This window comes from Dermacentor albipictus, chromosome 4, assembly GCF_038994185.2.
Source record: "Dermacentor albipictus isolate Rhodes 1998 colony chromosome 4, USDA_Dalb.pri_finalv2, whole genome shotgun sequence".
NCBI classification, from domain to species: Eukaryota; Metazoa; Arthropoda; class Arachnida; order Ixodida; family Ixodidae; genus Dermacentor; species Dermacentor albipictus.
Genome location: NC_091824.1, coordinates 6,427,021 through 6,443,157, shown reverse-complemented (window position 1 = coordinate 6,443,157; position 16,137 = coordinate 6,427,021). Strand labels below are relative to the sequence as shown.

General features: G+C 46.9%; 1 protein-coding gene across 1 annotated transcript in view; it reads left to right on the top strand.

Annotated features, from left to right (window-relative positions):
- The window catches only part of LOC139059024 (collagen alpha-1(II) chain-like), a 1,291,347-nt gene that overhangs the window by 205,555 nt on the left and 1,069,655 nt on the right, over window positions 1-16,137 (top strand). The window contains exons 3-4 of the mRNA XM_070536814.1: window positions 5,671-5,720; window positions 5,979-6,056. Coding sequence (XP_070392915.1) covers window positions 5,671-5,720; window positions 5,979-6,056 — 128 coding nt within the window. The remainder of the gene's footprint in view (window positions 1-5,670; window positions 5,721-5,978; window positions 6,057-16,137) is intronic.

Here is a 16,137-nt window from a genome sequence, read left to right as displayed (position 1 = left end):
TTCTTCTCCTGCATTTTAATCTTTCTCTCGCCAGACTCATCTCGAATATCAGAGGAGTCGCAATCTTGCACGACGACTCTTCGCGTTCTATTAAGAGTCAAACGACCCACACACAAATGTTGACTCTTGTTTTGTGACTGTACCCGCGCGAAAATGGGTCTTCGTAAGAAAAAAGAGAGTCAAGTTGCTCTGACTCACTTTTTACTCTCTTTTTTCTTAGCGTGTAGAACTTTGTGGAAGGCACGCGGGTCCGAACGATTAGTGTGGTACATTCGATGACTGCTCTATAAAAGCCGACGCGCTTGACCCGCTGATCAGATTTTCGACGATCGCCGAGCGTGTTCGCCGCTATCGTTGTGCTATAAGTGTAGCCTGTTTTGTGGGCACAGGTTCGCCCAATAAAAGCTAGTTTTGCTTTTCACAGTACTGCTACTGTGTTCTTTGACGTCACGACCACGTGACATCTGGTGGAGGTGCTTGTGCGTTCATGTACCGAACGCCCCCGCGAAGCCGCGATCCAAGCCCGAAGCCCGAGGACAAAACCGACATCACCCAAGGCCAGCGTGCTAGCCGCAGACTGCAAAGACTGCCCCCAGAGCACGGACTTCTGCCTGAAACGACAAAGAAGATAGTGGTCAAGATAACCCAAATGGCTGCCCCAGTGTCCCCCGTTATCCTACACCAACCTCGCGACCCACCAACCTTCCATGGAGCAGCAACTGAAGACCCGGAATCCTGGCTAGAGACGTACGAGCGAATCGCGACTTTCAACAACTGGGACTCCGACGAAAAGTTGCGGCATGTATACTTCGCCCTCGAAGACGCCGCCAGAACGTGGTTCGAGAACAGGGAGTCGACATTGACAACATGGGACCTGTTCCGTACCGGCTTCATGCGCACCTTTACAAGCGTCGTGCGCAAGGAAAGGGCCGTAGCTATGCTGGACGCCCTAGTACAGCTACCTAACGAGAACGTTGCCATCTTTACGGAAGAAATGAACCGTCTCTTCCGCCACGCCGAACCGAATATGCCCGAGGAGAAGAAAGTCCGGCTACTTATGCGTGGTGTGAAGGAAGAACTTTTCGGCGCAATGATACGAAACCCGCCGACGACCGTAGAAGAATTTCTTCGCGAGGCCACCAGCATCGAGAAGACACTCGAAATGCGGAACCGGCAATTCAACCGCCGCACGAGCTCTACAAACTACGCAGGAATTCAGTCACTGGCCACCGACGACCTGCGCGAGACTATCCGAGCGGTCGTGCGGGAGGAGCTACGGAAGCTGTTCCCGTCATCACAGCCTCAAGTGACTTCGATTGCCGACGCCGTGCGTGATGAGCTCCAACAACAACTTGGAGTAGCCCCTGAATCGCCGCAACCTCAGCCGCAAGCGATGACATACGCCGCTGTAGCCCACCGTCACGTTCCCCCTCCGCGCCCACGGCTGGGCCCAGTGACGACGCAGTTCCGTCGTCCACCACCACCCCCGCCGCCAGCACGCCAACCCGTCAAGCCACGCGGCATTCCAAGGAAGACTTACGTTTGGCGCGCCCCCGACCACCGCCCGCTCTGCTACCACTAGCCGCGTTTACATGAATGCGACAGTGTCGCATCGCATCGCATTTCTAGCGCATCACATTCATGTAAACAGCAGTAATGCGCTAGGAAGGCGCATCGCATTAATGCGCCAGGCGAGGGTAGATTTACGGGCGCGAGTCGACTCTCGCGGGGCATGTAAACGAAGGATCGTCGCATAAGGAATGATGGGAAGGAATTACCAACCAACATGGCGGCGGTCCCGGCTGCCCGCTTCGAATTGAATTTGGCGTTGCTTTTGTAAAATGCACTTCGTTCGCAGCAAATGAATGTGTAAACGGCTTTCGCTTAGTCTCAGGCCGCTTCGACGACAGGGTATTATGGATAACCTTGTGGTATTTTCGAGATCGCTTCTCGTTTCGAACGAGGCAAAACCTAATGAAAGAAACATCCGAGATGTCAGCGCTACCTATCGCTATAGTCGGAAAATAGCCGCAACGACGACTAATGGCCTCCGAGATCAGAAGATCTCGCTGGCCAGCTAAAGCTGCAAAAAACGTGCGCTGCTTCGCGTCCGCTACACTATAGCGTATAGCGTACGCTATAAGTTGCGTACGCCAAACTAAAACTGTCTATTTCTCGGCACTCAACCACCAACGTGCACTCGGCCCACAACCGGAAACCAGTTGCACCGGAAGTCGGTTGAACTTCACTTATACGGCACCATGTGGCGCTACGTTTTTGCGAGAGTTAAGGCACTACATGTAAACGGCGTCGCATCACCTTTCCCAAATGCGCTTGGAAATGCGATGCGCTACTGTCGCATTCATGTAAACGGGGCTACTGCGGAGAAGCCGGCAAAGTGTACCGCCGATGCCCATACCGGGAGATGGGACTGCGAGGTTTCGCCGTTAACGCGCCGCGGCCACAGATTGGAGAACGACATCGCGATATCGCCGACCACCTCGCCGTCACTCAATGGAGCCCTCGACGACCTTCCCGTTCGCCGTCGCCAGGCCGCTACCTGTCGCCGCAGCGCCGACCATACACTGGCCCAGCCCAGCGCCAGTCCGTCAGCCCATATCCTGAAAACTAAAAGCAGTAACCGATGGAGGTGCGGTTGCTGTTCGTCGAACTGACGAAGATCCTCCGCCGCCGACGAAGAAGCCGAATAAACTACTTCGACGACACAACGACACGCCGCCGTTCCGACGAAATGTGGAAGCAAAGAGTATGGCGACGAAAGGCAACTTGACGACGCAACGTTCTAGCTTCAGTTCAACACGACGCAGCCGTGATCCGACGCCAAGTCCTAATTGCAATGCCAGACAAAGAACCACCGACCTCAATGTGCTTCTCCATGGCCACGCAGTCACCGCTTTACTGGACGCAGGAGCCGATTACTCCGTCATGAGTGGACCCATCGACGCTCAGTTGAAGAAAGTTAAGACTACGTGGGAAGGCCCTCAAATTCGCACCGCGGGAGGACACCTCATAACGCCGACTGGAATGTGCACGGCAAGAATTACCATTCATGACCGGACTTTCCCTGTCACCTTCGTTATCCTCCAACAGTGTTCACGAGACGTCATTCTCGGCATGGACTTCCTCCACCAACACGGCGCAGTCATCGACCTGAAGTCGCAGTGAATAACTCTGTCGGAAGACCATGCGATACCGTCGGAGAACCCTCGTAGTCACCACGCCTTGACTGTGCTCGAAGATCAAGTGAGCATCCCGCCTGGCTCCAGCATTGTTATTTCGGTCGGCACCGAAACACCCGCTGACGTAGAAGGCGTCATCGAAGGCGACCAACGTCTACTGCTAGACCGTGAAATTTGCGTCGCAAGAGGGATCGCTCGACTGCACGGAGGAAACACGAAAGTGTTGCTAACAAACTTCAGCCAGGAGTTCAAGCACATCAACAAGGGCACGACGATCGCATACATCGAGGAAAATCTGGAAAACAGCAATGCGTTTGTCCTCTCGGATTCCGCCGCAGTGGCGTAGCTAGGTCGTCTGGCACCCGGGGCCCTTAGCTCTTCTGTCGCCCCCCCCCCCCCCCCCGCCGGGTGTAGTCGAGGAAGGCGAGGATATCGACAAGTTTCAGGTGTCTTGAGACGTATATTACACCCCCCCCCCCCTACTGGCCCCGTGCACCCGGGGCCCACGGCCCCCCGGCCCCCCCTGTTGCTACGCCACTGTTCCGCCGCATCTACCCCGACGACCATGGTTCCCGAACCAGACTACGACATTAATCCACGTCTCCCTGTGAGGGGGGTATTGACACGTATACTTATCTTTATCGGGCAACCACGTTTCGCAGCCTAACAAATGTAATCGCACAGCGTGGGACGCGCCTGTATGTATCCGAAGTTTCTGGAACGTTATCGATGCTTCTATCCGCTGTCTGTTGTGGCCGAACGTTGTGTTATCTGATTTCATCACCTGACGCGAATGGTGTAGAACTTTGTGGAAGGCACGCGGGTCCGAAAGATTAGTCTGGAACATTCGATAACTGCTCTATAAAAGCCGACGCACTTGACCCGCTGATCAGATTTTCGACGATCGCCGAGCGTGTTCGCCGCTACCGTTGTGCTATAAGTGTAGCCTGTTTTGTGGGCACAGGTTCACCCAATAAAAGCTAGTTTTGCTTTTCACAGTACTGCTACTGTGTTCTTTGACGTCACGACCACCTGACAATATTATAATTAACATCAAGAGAAAAAAATGGAGCTGGGCAGGTCATGTAATGCGCCGGTTAGATAACCGTTGGACCATTAGTGTTACAGAATGGATACCAAGAGAAAGGAAACGCAGTCGAGGATGGCAGAAGACTAGGTGGAGCCATGAATTTAGGAAATTCGCCGGCGCTATTTGGAATCGGTTGGCGCAGGACTGGGGTAATCGGAGATCGCAGGGAGATGCCTTCGTACTGCAGTAGACATAGATACCGTATGATACCCTAGCGTGCACTGCTAAAATTAAATTATACATTCTCAGGCTTTAGTGACACAACCATGATATTATTAGGAGGAACATTGTAGTAAAGGATGGGGCGGTGGAGTCATATTGACCACCTGGTGTTCGCTAACGCGCGCCCAATGCACAGTAAGCGGTCGTGTTTACCCTAGTCACAATGCCTTCGCTGCGGTGGCCTGGGTTCGATCCCAGCCGTCGGGCTTAGCAGCACAACGCCAGAGCCATTACGCCATCACGGCGACTAAGATGCATTGTTGTTGTGCTGTGCAAGCTGGTTAATAAGACAAGGGGACTGATGTTCTCTGTTGCAGCTGGATATGATTGATTTACGTTGGCACGTTCTTTATTATGAAACCAGCAATCACAAGAAAATGCTGCGCACAAACACAGTAAATACTTGAAAAGGTCGCGGGTGGAATCCCGGCTACTGCGGCCGCATTTCGGTGGCGAGAAATGCGAAAACACCCGTGTACTTAGATTTAGGTGCACGTTAAAGAACGCCGAGTGGTCCAGATTTACCGAGCCTGCCACTACGGCATGCCTTAATCAGAGCGTTGTTTCGGCACGCAAAACCTGATATTATAAAATTTTTTAATGTGTACGTGATACGAAGAACAAAAACCACACAGCGCTGTAATGCGTGAATGCAACGTGACGCCGCCGCCACATGACATCCATATGCCCACGTGCGGCGCTGGCATAACAAGAAATGATCCGGGGTGTGGATCATGTGGTGGTCCGGAGCATAAGCTTTTCGCCTCCGGTCGTCATAGAATACACCATTCTTCAGAAGCAAAGCAGCAGTGCCTGAGGCGAATAGACAAGACGCGAGGACCAACAACCAAATGCAAAGTTTTTTCAAGAGGCAAATATGTAGTGTACTCATACTCATACACATACACATACTCTTTTTTGAATGATTGAGTTGGACGGGTCACGCATGCATCGCAAATTTTCTGCATTTGGGCAGCGGATAGCTACTTCTGAAGTCATCAAACAACGAACTCAAATGCGCACCTTTGCAGTTGGGGCCGATGCAGAGGACGCGAGAAGTTGCGATGCGATACTTTGCATTTGTTTCCTGTTGCAACATAGATAACTTAGGGAATTCCTCAACTCCCTAATTTAACGTCTGCCGCTCCAATTTTTCAGGAAGTGGGCGGGAAGTCACAGTGCCAGTCCCGGAGCAACCTGAGTATCCTGTAAGTTACCATCACTCGACACATATCACCGTTTCTATCAGTTTTATTGTCCTCATTCAGGCATCAATATGAAAGAATGGGAAGAAATGTTAGTCATGAAACAACTTTATAACGAAAAAGACCACCGTAGCTTGTGTGCCAAGCCACCATAACACTTAAATAAAGATCAGTAACAAATACTGCCATGAGATTGTCGTTCTAGCACCACGGCGTATGTGTAGCAATGGCCGATTTCCGTTCCTCCTTCTCTTTGAACAGGAACCTACGCACGGAGCGGCATCCCCTGAGCCATTACCATATCCCGAGTATCCAGTCCTGACCTTTCCCGGACCAAGGGTGAGAAATAAATTTCTCTTTTCTTTTTTTTACTGACTTCCACCATATTTATTTTTGCCGCATTATGTTGCTGTTGACATGTACGTACGCTTTATCAATAGATTTTTAATTAACATTTCTGGTTTACTGAGCAATAACAGCGAGAAATAACCGGACTTCTCGCGCTTGAAAGCGCATGCTTGAGAAAAGCATGTCTGCTTCGAGATCAGCATACAGCCATAGGGTGACTTTAAGGGTTTGGTAAATGCTCTCTTGGTTGGGAACAAACATAAGAAAGTCACGAGACAAAGAGTGAATATCTTAGAGGAAAGAAAAACACAGTTTTGATATCGCTGCATGCTCTACGCGACCGCTGTCCAGAACAAACCACTGCCTCCACTACTCATTTACCTGCAATGGAGGGGCATAGACAGCTTGAGCAGAATAAACACTGACAAGCGCACAAAAAGTGCTTAACACTGCTCAGCTGCCTAAAGAACTATACCATGTGAAATCGCGGCATCCTTTTGTGGTCAGGAGCAACACAAGGACAATATTTCAAATTCTATAATTGCTATTTCATCATCACAGTGATGAAGGAATCGGTAGGTAAAAGCTACTCTTCGTAGAGGCAGCATAACAAAGGCCCACAGCTACTTTTGTACAAACAATCAGCAACAATTTTAATAATATGCAACATATGGCAACCATATGCAACATATGGCAACTCTGGTAAAGAAATTCGTACGACATTTTATTGTCATAAACAGACAAAGCACGAGGGCAAATATAAGAGTCGACCGAGAGTCAATGTAGTCATCATCATCATTATCATAATCAATATCATCATCTCTTATGTCCACTGCAGGACGAAAGCCTCTCCCTGCGATCTCAAATTACCCCTGTCCTGCGCCAACCGATTCCAACTAGCACCCGCGAATTTCCTAATTTTATCGCTCCACCTAGTCTTCTGCCGTCCTCGACTACGTTTTCTTTCTCTTTGTACCTATTCTGTAACCCTAATGGTCCAACGGTTATGAAACCTGCGCATTACATGACCTGCCCAGCTCTATTTTTTCTCTAGTATGTCCTTTAGAATATCAGCTATATCCGTTTGCTCTTGGATCCAAACAGCTCTCTTTCTGTCGCTCTACGTTGTGCCTAGAATTCTTCGTTCTCTCACTCCTTGCGCGGTCCTTGACTTGGTCTTATTATTTGTCAGTCTACAAGTATCTGCCACACATGTCAGCACCGGTAAAATTCAGGGATTGTACACCTTCCTTTTCAATGATAATGGTGAGCTTGCAGTCAGGGGCTGACAATGTCTGCCGTACGCGATCCAACCCATTTTTATTCTGCTATGACTTTCCTTCTCATGATCAAGGTTCCCAGTGACTAATTGACCTTGATAAACGTACTCCTTCACACACTCTAGAGGCTTACTGGCGTTCCTCAAATCTTGTTCTCTTGCCTGGCTATCCATTATTATCTTTGTCTTGTGCATATTAGTCTTCAAACCCACTCTTACACTCTGTTAAGTTCCTCAATCATTTGTGGCAACTCGTCTGCAGTATGACTGAATACAACAATGCCATCCACAAACCGAAGGCTGCTGACATATTCCACGTCTTGTTCACGTTTCTTGTTCCACGTTTCTTGTTAATATTACTGACACTGAAGTGTTTGCATTGTCATTGTGACTGCCATTGTAATATTTTTTTTTTCGTTTGTACAACCCCCCACTGTAATGCCACTGTGGCGCTGTGGGTAAATAAATAAATAAATAAATAAATAAATTTAGTAGGTAGAATACTTCTTTGAAGCATGCAGTGAATAGCATTGGAGATATTGTCTCCCTTTCTCGCCCCTTTCTCTATAGGTATCTTCCTGATTTCTTTGTGTTGATTTAAGGTAGCTGTAGACCCTCTGTAGATATTTACCAAGGTATTTCCGTATATGTACTGTACTCCTTGATGACGTATTGCCTCTTTGACTGCTGGTATCTCTACTGAATCAAATGCCTTTTCGTAACTTATGAAAGTCGTATAGAGCGGCTTATTCTACTCTGCGGATTTCTCGATAGCCTGATTAACGCCATGGATGGGATCCATTGTAGAGTGTCCCTTCCTCAAGCCAGCCTGTTCTCTCGGTTGGTTCAAGTCAGTGTTTCCCTTATTCTATTGAAGATAATTTCGGTAAATATTTTACATAATACTGGGAGTAAGCTACTTGACAATAATTTTTCAATTCTTTAACGTCTCCTTTTTGGTGGATTAGTATAATGCTTGCATTCTTCCAGTTTTCTGGGACCCTTGCAGTCGATAGACACCTCATGTAAGAAGCTGGCAGTTTTTGAAGCATTATGCCTCGTCCATATTTCCTTAAATTGACCGTTATTCCATCCTCTCCTGCCACTCTTCCTTCTTTCATGACTTGTAAGGCCTTTCTCACCTCATCGCTAGTTATACGAGGAGTCTCTGTATCCTGTTCATTTCTGCTTCTAATGGAGGTATTCTGACTCCTCAGGGTACCGTACAGGTCAGTATAGAACTCTTCTGCTGCATTTACTATACCTTAGATATTGCTGATGATATTAACCTGCTTGTCTTTGAGTGCATACATCTTGCTTTGTCCTATGCTATTTCCTTCTCAATCATTTCAAGCCGCGTGCATTTTGTATGGCTTCTTCAGTCTTTCTCAGGTTATAGTTTCAAATATCACTTATTTTCGTTTGATGATAAGTTTGGCAATTCCCCGAATTCTTTGTTATATAATGAGTTCAACGATTTCATTCTTTGCCGTTTCCTTATGAAGTGCTTTGTTACATGGGAGAGCTTCCCTACTGGTTGCCTGGTGCCTTGCCTTCCACTTCGATTGCTGCCTCTGAAGCCAGCCTAGTTACGGTTTCATTCGTTACCTCTCTGTCATCATCATCTCTCTGTTCTAAGGCAGCATATTTGTTCGCAAATACCAGCCTCCATTGCAATGCTTTTATCCTTACTGCCTCTAGGCTGACCTGCTTCTTATTGACCAATTTTGGTATTTCTCTTTTCAAATTGAAGTTAATCCTAGCCCTCACTAATCAATGATCACTGCGCTTTACCCTACCTATCACTTTTACATCCTGCACTATGGTGCGGTCGGCAGAAAGTACGAAATCAATTTTGTTTCTTGTTACGCGATTAGGGCTTATTCAGGTCCACTTTCTGTTGCTACAATTCCTGAAAAAGGTGTTCATTATTTGAAGCTTACTCATATATCTGAATTCTTCAAGCATCTCTCCTCTAGCGTTCCTAGAATGGACGCCGTAGTTTCCAATTGCTTGTTCCCCAGCCTGCTTCTCCCCCACACTTGCACTGAAGTCACCCATTACTAAAGTATACTGAGTTTGTACTTTTCTCATCACTAATTCAACATCTTCATAAAACTGATCTGCTTCATCATCATCGTGAGTGGATGTTGTAGCGTAGGCTTGTACCACCTTCAATCTATACCTTTTGTTAAGTTTGATTACGACTACTGCTACCCTCTCATTAATGCTGTAAAATTCATCAATGTTGCCTGCTATGTCCTGATGGATTAAAAATCTTCCCCCTATTGCTTCTTATCTGGGTGACCTCTGTATAAGTCACACCAGTGCTCCTAATCTCGCTAAGGCCGATGATATCCCAAAGAATTGCTGACAGTTCCTCAAAAATCCTCCTAAGCTAGCCTCATAGACAGAGTTGGGACAGGGTCAGTTTCTATTGGCGGCTTGTTCGGGCTCAGAGATTGGGTGATTCAATATAAAACGATTTCCCAAAATTTCTGGCCTTGTTGTTCCGGAATCTGACGTTTGCAGGCAGCGTTAACTCGGCTAGGCAAACTATACAGTGTTCCGATGACCTTGCACAGTACTTAAAGTCGGGAGGGGACACAATAATGGTGGAAGTAGTCGCTTCTATCACCCAAACGGCGCCGAGGCACGGGGTATTTCCATTCTGTGTAGCGTCGAAAGGCCAAGTCGTTGGGAGTGGACATGCTGCACTGTCGTATACTGCAACGAGCCAGAAGGATTGGGCAGACCACGTGAACGTACTCGCGTTTGCCATGTGGAGGGCGAGAAACCGCTCCACAAATTTTTCCCCACTTTCCTCACTTTTGGCCGTGAATTGGCGAATCCGCTAACCATTGTTACGCAGGGTCAAGCAGGGGTTGAGAATGTGCCAGGAGTCTTTCCTCGCACGCAACGCAGGTTCGCTCCCGGCTTTCCCGCACTTTCTCTAGAGCAAGGGATAGCTTGGGAGCCGCCCGAGCCCAGCAGAAGGTTCAGTATGACAAGAGTCTTCACGATGTCTGTTTTCACGTCGGTGACTTGGTGCTTAAACGCAAGTACGTTCGTAGTGACGCCAGCAAAGGGTTTTCCGTAGCATTGGTTCCTAAATGACTGGGGCCGTACCGATTGGAGAAACGAGTTTTACTACTTGTGTATCAGCTGACGGATCCTCAGGCGGAGAGAACCAGGGGCCACATTCACATTGCCAGCTTGAAAGCCTACCATTGCAGGCCAGACGAGGCGGCGCCGAAGCCCAGCGATCATGGGTGTTCCGGGGAAAAGAGCACGACCGGTGTTTCCGACCGCTTTCGGCCATCGAATCGGTACCTCCTCAGACGACGACCGCCATTGTGAAGTCGCCCTCGCATTTCCAGACCTTTCTGGTAAAAGAAACGCGTTACTTTTGTTTTTTGTGTCTGCGAGCTTGTGCTTTCTTGTCTATAGGGATTACCCCCATAGAGGCTGGCGCGCCACGATTCCAGCCCGCCCTGACTAGACGTCAAAAAACCCATGTGCTTTCGTTTGCCTTTTGTTTAGTGCTTGTATTTGTTCTTCTTCGAAGAATAGGTTCAGTCTCCTTCGTGTACGTAGCCTTGTTTTCAAAGTGCCGCGCTTTTTACCCCACATCGTCATTGTGCGTAGTTGTAGAGGCGCGCTTGAAGCCCTCATTCTTCTGCTGTCTCGTCTTTGAAACTCGCTACGTATGTGTTCGGAAAGCGGGGGCGTGCGACCACGCGAGCGTCACATGAGGGAGAGGTTTGAGACATTGGATGTCTCGGACATTGGGTTCCCTGCGCCTGGATCCATTGCAAGCCGAAGGGCACGTGCTGTGGATGGCTATAGTGTGTGCGCGTGCAAAAGAAGACGAACACCATGTCCAGCTAGCTTCGCCACCCTCCATCTTCTGCCTCCCATCTCTTCTCGCCCTTTCTAGGAAACGATTGCTGTCAGCACTTACTACTCTTGCTAGCGCTGCTGCGGCCGGTATCCAGGGACTGTCTTCCCGCAGTCATTCTGTCTCGAAAGTCGTCTTCGTCGATAACTTGAGTTACAGCACACTAGCGCTCAGGATGGCCAAGCCGTCTGCTACAATCACGCCTTCGAGCTGCCACCGCAACCGACGCCGACGCTGGGTTACACAGCCAGGTGCTCCAGCCACAAGGATACTCCCTGCTTCAACGACTGTTCCGCCCGCCACAACTAGGGAGAGCAGTCTGAAAACACGGAGTGTTTTCAGACTGCTCTCCCTAGTTGCATCTGGTGCATCTGGTGTCATGACCTGGACGTGCCAGGAGGGTGTATTGGCACCCCTCTGGTACGTGTCAGTGAAGGCCTGGCCCGCGCAGCGCAGAGAGGAGAGGAGAGAGCACCCCGTGCCCTTTCCTTTTAAGGGGCACACGCTCACTCTAGCGGACGCAGCCACGGGCGGCGCCCACCTGTCCCTCCCTGCTGGTGCTTATGACCCTCTTTATGATTTGAATATGGGAAATGCATCTGGTGTCAGGAAGGCAGACGACCCATACCCAAGTTGGAGGAGGAAAGGAAGGACGCGGAAGAGAAAGAATGCTCAGAAGCGTGAAAAGAGGGTATGTGAGAGAAAGGTGTAGCGGCTGCAGCACAAACACGAGCAAGCAGCATAATTCCAAACCTCTGACAGCATTGCAGGTTACAACCATTAAGGGATTAAATATAACCACTGCAGAACTAAAACAACTACAGAACAAGGGCGAGTCAATACGAAAGCGTGAACTAATGATACGAAACTGGGGCGAACGAAAAAGAGTAGGACAGTAGTGTAGTTTCTAAAGAACAACTTATTATACCGGAAATGTGTGTTCGGCTCAGGTAGAGAAATGTCACAGTTGATCATCCCGAAGGAACTCGGGGATACAGTACTGAAGATAGGGCACGATAGTATAATGGCAGGTTATCACGGAATAAAGAACACGTTAGGAAAGACCACAGAAGAGTTCTGTTGGATCGGGGGGCAGAATGATTGAGACGGTAAGCTAGACCATGTGATGTATGCCAAAAGACGGTGGGTAAGGGACGGGTAAGAAAGAAGATAGAAAAGGGGGAAAACGGGGGGAGGAGTAGAGTTGCGTGGTGATTGCCAAAGAGAAGGAACACTGGTAGGTGTACACTTATATCGATAAGAAGACCATCGCGGTAGAGAGTGTTAGATTGAACCCAGCGCTAGCGGCATTACAAGTAGAGGAGTTAAGAGGCTTGATTCACAAGTTCGAGGAAGTGTTTTCAGATTGCCCAGACGGACAGAAGTAGTGCGGTGCGAGCTATAGCAGTATTATCGCGGATTTTAAGAGTAGGGCGTTGGAGTGATGAAATATCAAGAGTATGACGCCGACGAATAAGTGTACACATGTAAAGTGCATGATGGTTCTTCTTCGCGCACGTATGTTACCTTAATAACACTCATTCTATTCGATCTGACAACCGCTTTTTATTGCTGATGCCTTGCCCACACGAATGTCTTTGTACTTATATTTTTGTATGTGTTGGTCTTGTTTACTGCATGAGCAGCCTCCTACTGCGTGGCGATATTGAAACAAACCCGCGCCCTACAAAGCGCTTCGCCACTCAAACGGATGATTCTAGATCTATGGTATCTGAAATGTTCGCTCAGCTTCTTCCTGGGCAAAATAAGATAACAAAGGATATAGGAGACATGCGAAAATCTATCGACGCTCGATTTGAGGGCATGGAAAAACGCATAGTTGGTCTTGAGAAGCCGGCGCACACGTTTAGCGCAGCACACTACGATAACCTATAGAGCGAGATTAAGAAAATGTCATCCACTATTAACACACTTTATTCCCAAAATGATGATTTAAAAAATCGCTCGCGTCGCAAAAATCTCGTTCTTCATGGTCTAACAGAATCTGAGCATGACGCTAATGAATCACTGCAATCGCATTAGAAATTTTTAGTGACGTACTCAAGCTTGATTTTCCTGAAATTCAACGATTTGCATAGGCTTGGTAGACCTAGAGGTGGGAGACCTCGCCCCGTCATTGTGAAGCTCCTGGATTTTCATGAAATGATTAGTGCTCTGAAGAATGGATATAAACTAAAAGGGTCCCAGTGACGCATATCTGAAGATTCTTTTTGGAACGTACGCTCCATCCGTAAAAAAGCTTTGGGATGCTACAGCGCCGTTTCGTAACAATGGGTAGTGGTAAACCTCAGGTACGACCATGCGTTTATTGATAATCGGATCTACAAGTGGGACACTGTTTAACTTTCCTGTAAAAGCTCGTGAGGCTACCCCTCACCGTCATTTACCGCTCGCCCAGAGCAAGAATCCTTGACTTAAGAATTACATGCATAATAAACTTTGTATAATAAATCTTAACGCCAGAAGCCTGTCTAACAAATACTCGAGCTTTTCCTCTTTGGTGGCATCACATTCCCCGCATGTTATCGGCGTCACTGAGACCTGGTTGCATAGCGACCTCTATGACTCCGAGATAACCCCCCAGGAATGTCTTAAAAGTAGACAAAAAAGCGGGCAGAGGTGGCGGCGTTGCTTCGTTTTTGCGCTAAGAATTACAGTTTTCTGTGCTACAATCCCCACGTGAAATTCAGGCGATCTGGTGTAAGGTGCACATTAATAAAACGAATGTAATATTGGTGCGTTTTACCGACCTCTCAGGCATGCCTCAAATGAAATAACGAACCTGAACGCGTTCATCCAAGAGGGCGGTTTTGGGTTTTCAAACTTTATCTGCATAGGGGACTTCAATGTACCTAACGTCTCGTGGGCTTCATTATCGTTAACTGGTAATAATGTCTTTCTTTCTAGAGAGTTGCTTGAATTTTCAGTATCCCTTGAAGTAAAACACATTGTATCTGATCCTACTAGAGAGTCCGCCATACTAGATATGATTTTCCTAAATGCACAGCTCTTTACAAATGGCTTTGAGTGTGAGATAACTGACGGTATTTCCGATCACAAAGCTGTTATTGCTACTATGTTTCTTTCAGTTTGAAGGCGCGACTATGTATAGATGAATATACCAGTTTTTATTATTATAATCATGCAGATGATACGTCCACACTTGATACATTAAGCATTTAATTCGACAGATTCGCCCGGTTATGCTCTACCCGGGATATCAATACTATAGTTTCCCATTTTGAAAACATTGTTCATACTTGCATAGAGCGCTATGTGCCATTAAATACAGAAAAGAAAAATCTTGACCCTCCTTGTATGACAAGGGAAATACTGCATTTGAAGCGTCGAGTAGCCAGAGCACTTTGGAAGCGCCACATGAATGGCGAAACAAATGACCAGTTTTAATTTATGTTGGAAGAACTTCGTCGAAAGACCGATGCAGCTAAGAGCTTCTATTATCAGTTCACTCTACCTAATTTAATGAAAAATACCTCACGAAAATTATGGAGTTAGTTTCTTTTATGAAAAACACCACCCAGACATTTCAATTAGATGATGCCGAAATAAATGATCCTGGAGCTATTGCTAAAGCAGTTAAAGCAGTCAATTAATACTTTCAGTCAGCATTTACACAGGACAATGACGAAATTCCTTGCTGCTCCACGACAACTAACGTGTCCTGTGCAATCAACAATGTTGCAATATCTGAGCAAGGAGTCCTCAACGTTACTTTAAATCTTGACACCGAAAAATCCTGCAGATCAGACAACGTCAGCAATGTGTTCCTTCATCGTTATGCGCTTTGGACGCATCAATACCTCACAATAATTTTGGGAATCAGTATCTACTTGTACATTTCCTTGTTCATGGAAATGGGCTAGAGTCATTCCATCGTTCAAATCTCGGCAGAAAAAATCCTTCCTAAATTAAAGACCCATTTCTTTAACTTCTCATGCTTGCAAACTGCTTGATCAGGTTATTTATGAACACATTATCACTTTTCTCGGGTATAATAACATTTTATGCAGCTCACAGTATGGATTTCGTAGTGCTTTTACCTAAGTGACTCAATTAACTGAATTTACACATGACATCATTTTTCCTCTTTATTTAGGTCAACATGTAGATGCGGTCTTCATTGATTTCTCCAACGCATTATTGTACCGCAGCCTAAAGTGTTACATAAGCTAAGCCTTATCCTTAATAACCCTCTTCTTGTTGACTGGATCCATAATTTTCTTTATGATCGTTCACAATGCGTTTCTTTTAATTCATTCAACCCTCCTCTCGCATGAACACCTTCTGGAGCACCCCAAGGTTGTATTTTAGGGCCCTTACTTTTTTTGCTTTATATTAATGACATTACAAACCCTGTTTCAGTAAAAATTCCGCTTTACGCTGCCGACTGCGTTTTCTACAATGTAACTTCTGCACCTAGCGAACATAACACTGTGAATTAATATTTTATAAGTTTTTTGTGAATGGTGAAAAACCCGACAAATGAACATTAACTTTAAAAAAAGTGTCGTCTTGTCCTTTCACAAGCATGCTGATTGCTCATATTTCAATTACTCCTATAAATCCACTTTTCTGCAGCGCGCATATGAATGTAAGTATTTAGGCCTCCTTTTCACTTCAAGGGTATCCTTCTCAGAACATATTTTAGCAACTTGCAAAAAAGCACCAAAAGAGCTTGTTTACCTAACCCGAACCCTTTGTACTGCCCCGAAAGAAACTAAACTCATTGCATACAAAACACTTGTAAGACCTATTCTTGAATATGCGGCTGCCATATGGAACCCTTACAAAATTTCGCACATCCATAAAAGTTCATCTGTTCAGAAAATGGTGGTTCGTTTCATATACCG